Source organism: Charadrius vociferus, unplaced genomic scaffold (assembly GCF_000708025.1).
Source record: "Charadrius vociferus isolate BGI_N301 unplaced genomic scaffold, ASM70802v2 scaffold487, whole genome shotgun sequence".
In the NCBI taxonomy this organism is placed as follows: Eukaryota; Metazoa; Chordata; class Aves; order Charadriiformes; family Charadriidae; genus Charadrius; species Charadrius vociferus.
In genome coordinates, this window is record NW_009649169.1 from 927,560 (window position 1) to 935,365 (window position 7,806).

The 7,806-nt window shown below is 43.4% G+C and overlaps 1 protein-coding gene across 1 annotated transcript in view; it reads left to right on the forward strand.

Annotated features, from left to right (window-relative positions):
- The first annotated feature begins 239 nt into the window (after positions 1–239).
- PLCXD2 (phosphatidylinositol-specific phospholipase C, X domain containing 2) overlaps positions 240–7,806 on the forward strand; it is an 11,363-nt gene continuing 3,796 nt past the window's right edge. Inside the window, exons 1-3 of the mRNA XM_009888506.1 lie at positions 240–267; positions 3,664–4,124; positions 5,710–5,951. Coding sequence (XP_009886808.1) covers positions 240–267; positions 3,664–4,124; positions 5,710–5,951 — 731 coding nt within the window. The remainder of the gene's footprint in view (positions 268–3,663; positions 4,125–5,709; positions 5,952–7,806) is intronic.

Consider the following 7,806-nt stretch of genomic DNA (forward strand, 5'->3'; position numbering starts at 1 on the left):
CCTGATCCTAGTTGCTGGCTGTGGTTAAACCACAACAAGCTCTAACACTGAGCTGCTAACAGGACGGGGCTGGTCTGCTCCATGCTTCTTGTGTAGGTTCTGGCCTTTACCTTTGAAATTGTACAGGATTGGGTTGATTTAGGTTATGATTTTTTCAAAAAGAAAAAAAACAACAACAAAACAAAACAGCTGGTTGCTGCTGTATCAGCAACCAGCCTGGTTCCTGCCATGGCTACGCAATGGCTAGGCCTTTCATGGAGTTCAGGGGTAGAGCAAAGGAGAGCAGGGATTAATCTGACATCATGATGCGATCAGCTTAGCGTGTAGCTTAACATCACAGCTAAGCTATATTAAAAGTCAGTGGCTGAGCTGGTAACATAAAACAGTGATCTTAAATTAAAGGGCCTGGTGGATGACATGGATCCTCAACTAGCTCTTACCTCTCCGTCCAACAAGTATCCAGTCCTGTTGCTTCAGGCTTTCAGTTTGCTTTTCCCTTATTGGAGTAAAAATGTTCTGGGTCCAGGTTTGGCCTAGGTATTTCTCACAGTTGGTGGCTGGCCTTCTGTAAATGACCACTGAAAATCTAATTTAACTCTTGCTGTGTTGTTCCAGCCTCAGTATTGTCTTCTATCACCTGTGTAAAGGAGAACTTGTTTTCTAGATGCTCTGGCTCGTGTTCTACTTTGTTATATCTAGGTATACATGTTGACTTCATTGTAAATGAAAAGTCAAGTTTCCTAGGCTTTTAAGCATAGCTACAGGGCAGGAGTTCTAAGGATCTTCTGTAACTATAGAAGCATGTCACATAGTTTAGTTTCTCAAATAGCTTCCCTGTTACGGAGTACAGCTCTTAAAGTATGTGTTGAAAAAGCTGCAATGGGCATGTGGCTTGTTTTCTCTCTTGTTGCTTTCTAGAGCTGTGAATAGAATTTGGTTTGTGGTAGTGCAAAGAGAAGTTTGTTTGTATCCTTAAATGTGCTTTGTATGTGGCAATCTGCAAAGCAAAGGCTTTTGTAGCTGTGAAGTAAGTGATCAAACTTAGGAAAATAAGCTGTTTCTTGGCTCAGATTTGCTTAGACAACTCTGAGTTGGCAACAATATGTGTGATGCTAGCTAAAATTGTCATTCCTTCTTAGGTCAGATTTGTCAGTGATGCTGTCTGAGGGAGCATAATGGTGCCAGTGACTTCTGTCGGCAGCTGTCTAGAGGCTGTTGCACAGTCCTATTTAAATATTTAAAATATTAAAATTTAAAAATGTTTCTTATGTCCTTATTCTAACATGTTAAACAATTTTCTACAGTGACCTAAATTGAGGAAGAAATTAAAAGGAATAGAATTGAGAACTTAAACACAAGCACCCACACAAAGAAAAACAGAACAAAACAAAACAAAAAAAGACTTCTTTGTGCAAAGTGACTCATTCAGAGGCAGAAGACCAACCCCTTGTGACTGAGTCTCCTTTTCAAATATTGTAGAAGCTTGAAAGGCTCATTCTGCTGTATGGGGAGGTGTATGAAACTCAAACATAAGTTAGTTGCAGCTTGCAGTATGAGCCAGGCCTTATACGGCTGCTTCTGAAATGTCTTCACTAGATGTTTGATCCTGTATTTTGTTCAGGGTTACACATGTGGAGGTGGGGAAAAAATCTAGATGTCACTCCAAAACCAGCAGCTACTTTTGGATGTAATTTACCGTGACAGGTACTAAATAGCTTCTTAAGCTGCCATCTTTTAAAAACAGCTTTCTTGTCACTCGTTTCTGGAAGACTGAATGGAAAGCCACATGAGGCATGCTTTTACAAAGACTGTGATGAATTCAGGAAGAATTGATAAAAATTAGTTTTTAGTGTTTGTAAAGCCTGAAAACTAACCTTCATGGCTCCTTTTCAGTAATTTTGAACTGGGTGAAATTCATGGAGAAAGAGTGCATTTAAGGTGGTTGTGAACTGATGTTTGGTTTGTGTATAGTCTGTACCTCCATCTGGATTAAAAAATACTGACAAGATAATCCAATTGAGATCAGTCTTGTTTACAACTCTGACCTTGCGTCACAGGAAATGCATCAGTCTTCAAGTGAGCGCTGGTACACAAATAAAAGGTTTGGGTAAAGGAGACTGTGGATGCCTTAAATGTTGTCTTAAAATTGGAAATGACAAATTGGGATATTTTTTTTTAAGAGTTGCAGACTGAGGTAGAGGAGGAAATTCTAGAAAAATATAGTCTCAGAAGCAGGGACAAGAACCCTGGGGCATGCAGGAAGGGTAAATGCAGATGCTGGCAGTGTGATGCAGGGTCACTGTACCCCCAAGGGAGCTGAAAAAGGAGCTGCCTGGGGTAATCAGGGGTGAAGATGCTTTTCCTGTACTTCAGCAAAGTGGGCATGCAGGAAGCAAGTGGGGTTTGGCTCAATGGGCCAATCTCTCATCTGTTGTCCTGAAGAAAGGGAAGCAGGACTCTTAAGGTCCTGTGGTGTTTTTCTTGGCAGGGGCTTCATGGGGAAGTCCATGCATGGAGCAGTTGCAGCTTCTTGGCTAGAATCCCAGTGCCTGGTGTAAATGGTTAGAAATCCCTGGTAAACCTCAGCCTGTGGTAGATCAGCTTCTGCCCGTCTTTGCTTTATGCTGCTCTGGTACAGTGCAAACTGAGATACATTGCCCTATTGCTCTTTGTTCTGTTATTGACTTGGCTCAGCTAGGGGTATTTAATTGACTCTGAAGCTGTTATTTGGAAGGATTTTTATTATTTTTCAGTTTTGTTTCCAGTTACTACCAAATTCTCAGCTGAAGGCTTTTTTCTAGTAAGCACAAATTTTGTACTGGAGATGCAGTTTCTCTGCCAAGGTACAGGTTGTGTTACGGGAACTTTGACAGATACACTATTTTGGCAGGGACTGGCAATTTTGATTGCTGGTCATCTTTTTTTGGTGAATTTTGTATTCACCATTTCTGTGGTCACTCAAAGGCCCTGCCAGGTAAAAGACACATTCATGAACTTGTTTAATGTGAGCTTGGTGTCTAACCACCCAGTAACTGGTGGTATACTCAATTGTTCCACCTCTAAGTTCAGCCAATCATTTCCCATGGTTCAAACTACTAATCATTTATTTACCATGTTGGGGCTAAAGTGAGATGTGGTCGGGAGGCATGTGCATGTACAGATCCCTCTGACCATCACAGGAGTAAAGATATCTGTTCTAGGAGTTCTCCTGTATTAAGTCACGATTGGATTTACCAGGTAGAATGAAAATAAAGCCTCGTATTCTTTTAATGAAGCCTCATAATGAAGTCTCATTTCAAATCAGTGATGTACTATGCTCTGGGAAAGCTTTGGAGGTAGATTAGTAGATTGTAAATGAAGGAAGGTTAGAAGGAAGTTTCCCTTTACCACTGTTTGTCTTATGATTATGATTTTCAGAGTGCATTGAAATTGAGAGCTCACACAAGAAAACAGTTCAAATGGAGAACCTTAAGCGTAGTTCTTGTTGTACAGTTACGGAAAATGGAGGTGTAAAGGGTAGTCTGAAAGACTCTCACTTGAGCATAACTCTTCTGCAACCCTGCCATACATGTAGGACTCTTTTCAGCTTACAGGGCACATGGGTGTATGTGTTTTGGGGGAGTCAGTTTTCTAAAATGAAATATTCTTGGCTTTTGTTTCTAGGGTCACATGATTCTTTCAGCTACTGGGTTGATGAGAAATCCCCTGTGGGACCAGACCAAGCCACAGCCATCAAACGTTTGGCCAGAATTTCTTTGGTTAAAAAGATCATGAAGAAATGGTCAGTGACTCAAAATCTGACTTTCAAAGAGCAGTTGGAAGGTGGGATCCGATACTTTGATCTTCGTGTATCTTCCAAACCTGGGGAAATAGGACAAGAGATTTACTTCATACACGGCTTGTTTGGCATCAAAGTATGGGATGGGCTGAAGGAGATTAACACCTTTCTTGAGCAGCACCCCAAGGAAGTAGTCTTCTTGGATTTCAATCACTTCTACGCTATGGATGACAACCATCACTACTTCTTGATCAGCAGGATCCGCTCAGCATTTGGATCCAAACTTTGTTCCGTTGAATGTGTAGAATATGTGACGTTACAGTACATGTGGGAGAAGAAACACCAGGTAGGGAAACAATGTGTAATGTTTTTCAAACCCAAAAGGTTAAGATTTAAATAGAGAGTCTGGGTGTCATTTCCACTCAGAGGTATTGGCTCAAGGACACTACTGACAGCCAGTTTAAAGCCCACTAGGGACTCTTTTATGTTGCGTGCATTTTTCCCTCTGTTTATTTGCAGCATGTAGCTCCTCCATCCATGGTGCAGAAGACTGTGTCCTGCTCCCAGGCATGTTCCCTAAGTAAATAAATGAGTATCCTCGAAGCCTTGTGCTTCTTACAAATGGTTTTCTCTTCTGGAAGAGCATGTTGTGCTGACTTGTGTCGGTGAGGATTTGATAAACTGTTGTCTTTTTGGCCAGTGTGAAGCATAGAAGCTTTAACATGACTGAGGTACGGTACAGAATTTCTTAGCTCCTTTGCAGGTATGCAAATCTATAGTGGCAAGATTAAATGCCTCTTCTCTGTGGTAACTGCTCCCATGCATACACACAAACCAAGAACACAGTTTCAGCAATGGCATGTCATTCTTAAGCTGTAAAATGCATGAGGCTTTGAGGAATTCCTCTGAACTGATGCTGTCAGTTCTAGGGTCCAAAATTAATCACTTGTAAATTTGAGTGTTAAGAAGCGTTGCATCTTTGTTATCCTCTTGTAGAGAACCACCTTACAAGGCACAAAATTCTGACTTCTGAATTAGAGAAGACTTTGCTGACAGCAAGACTGACTTTGGCATCTGATGCAATAAGTGCAAATGGAATGCCGTTATGCCAGTCATCCCAGTACGCTGTAGTCACTTAATGGGAGTTATGCAGAAGATGACAAGACTGCTAAAATCTTTAAGTTCAAGTACAGATGTAATAGTCTCTGTCAGTGCTTTGAAATGCTTTTAAGCTGAAGTCTTTGAATGACATTTCAGTATACTCTTGGCAACTTTTTCATTTTAAACTGATGACCCTTAAAGCCTGAAGCAATCCTGTCCTCATAGCTGGCCGAAATTATCTCCATCTCCTTTATTGGCAATAGTGCAACAAATTTACTAGTACTTATGACTTGAATCACAGAATCACAGAATGGTTAGGGTTGGAAGGGACCTCTGGAGATCATCTAGTCCAACCCCCCTACCAGAGCAGGGTCACCTACAGCACGTTGCACAGGACAGCGTCCAGGCGGGTTTTGAATGTCTCCAGAGTGGGAGACTCCACCACCTCTCTGGGCAGCCTGTGCCAGTGCTCCACTACCCTCAAAGTAAAGAAGTTCCTTCTCATGTTAAGATGGAACTTCCTATGTTCAAGTTTATGCTCATTACCCCTCGTCCTATCACTGGGCACCACTGAAAAAAGACTGCTCCCATCCCCCTGGCATCCTCCCATTAAGTATTTGTAAGTATTAATAAGATCCCCCCTCAATCTTCTTTTCTCTAGGCTAAAGAGTCTAGACTTGAGAGCAGCTTCTTTTTGCTTGGTCCTGTTTTCACTGCTGTGCTAGCTGCAGCACTACTGTATATGCACAAACCAATGCAACATCCTGTTTAAATATATAACACAGTTGTGATTCATTGTTTATTTTTATCCTTTTTCTTTGTTCTCTTAGGTTCTCATATTCTACCACTACCCTTTATATCAGGAATACCCCTTTCTGTGGCCAGGGAATAAAATGCCAGCACCATGGGCTAATACAACCAACGTGCACAAACTCTTACAGTTCCTGGAGACCACTCTTGAGGAACGAAGTCGTTATGGGACTTTTCATGTTTCTCAAGCAATTCTCACTCCTCGAGTGAAAACTATTGCACGGCACCTAATTCGTGGTCTGAAGAACACACTTGTTCATAGGTAAGGACTTGTCTTTATTTCTCAGTTCTTTACTTACTGTGTTTCATGTTGAAAGAGGCACTGAGTAAGCAAGAAACTGACAGGAGCTAGAGGAGCTAGAGATGTGTGCACACCTCCAAGGCTACAATCTCATTGGTATTGTGGAAACTTGGTGGGATGACTCCTATGACTGGAGTGTTGCCATGGAAGGCTACAGGCTCTTCAGGATAGACAGTCGAGGGAAACAAGGAGGCGGTGTTGCCTTATATGTTAACAAGCAGCTGGAATGCATGGAGCTCAGCCTAGGGATGGATAAAGAGACAACTTCAGAGCCTATGGGTCAGGATTAAAGGGAAACGGGGATCAGGGGACATTACAGTGGGGGTCTGCTACAGGCCACCCGACCAAGAAGACCAAGCGGGTGGAGCCCTCTATAGACAGATAGGGGTGGCATCATGTTCACATACCCTGGTCCTTGTGGGTGACTCCAGCCACCCTGACATCTGTTGGAAGGGTAACACAGGCAGGCATAGGCAATCCAGGAGGTTCTTGGATTGCATTGAGGACAACTTCCTTCTCCAAGTGGTTGAGGAGCCAACGAGGAGAGGAGCAATGCTGGACCTTCTCCTTACCAACAAGGAGAGACTGATAGACAGTGTCAAACTCAAGGGCAGCCTGGGCTGTAGTGACCATGAAATAGTCAAGTTTGAGATCCTTGAAGCAGAGAGGAAAGTGCTCAGCAGGCTGACCGTCCTGGACTTTGGGAGAGCTGACTTTGGCCTCTTGAAGAAGCTGCTTGGTATGGTGCCGTGGGATGAAGTGCTGGAGGGAAGAGGGGCCCAAGAAAGTTGGTTAGTATTCAAGGATCACCTCCTCCAAGCTCAGGAGCGATGCATCCCTACAAAGAGAAAGGCAGGCAGAAAAGCCAGGAGGCCTGCATGGATAAACAAGGAGCTCCTGGACATGACCAAAAGGAAAAGGGAGGCCTATAGGGAGTGGAAACGGGGGCGGGTAGCCTGGGAGGAGTACAGAGGAATCACTCGAGCAGCCAGGAATTGGGTTAGACAAGCTAAAGCCCAGATAGAACTAAATCTGTCCAGGGACATTAAGACAAACAAAAAATCCTTCTTTTAAGTATGTCCATGAGAAAAGAAATACTAGGGAAAATGTGGGCCCTCTCCGGAAGGAAATGCAAGAACTGGTTATCGGAGACAGAGCTGAGGTCCTCAACAGCTTTTTTGCCTCAGTCTTCACTGACAAGGACTGCAGCCACACTGCCCATGATGCAGAATGCAAAGATGAGGATTGGGAAAATGAAGAACTGACCACTATAGGTGAAGATCAAGTGCAAGACCACCTGAGGAACCTGAAGGTACACAAGACCATGGGACCTGATGAGATACATCCACGGGTCTTGAGGAAACTGGCAGATAAAGTTGCAAAGCCACTGGCCATCATATTTGAGAAGTCGTGGCAGTCTGGCGAGGTTCCTGCCAACTGGAAAAGGGGAAACATAACCCCTATTTTCAAAGAGGGAAAGAAGGAAGACCCGGGGAATTACAGTCCAGTCAGTCTCGCCTCTGCCTGGCAAGATCATAGAGCAGATTCTCCTGGAAACTCTGCTGAGGCACATAGAAAACAAGGAAGTGATTGGTGACGGCCAGCATGGCTTCACCAAGGGCAAGTCATGCCTGACAAATTTGGTGGCCTTCTATGAAGGGGTTACAGCGGCAGTGGACAAGGGAAGAGCAACTGATGTCATCTACCTGGAATTGTGCAAAGCGTTTGACACTGTCCCACACAATATCCTGGTCTCTAAATTGAAGAGACATGGATTCAACAAATGGACCACTCGGTGGATAAAGAACTGGCTGGA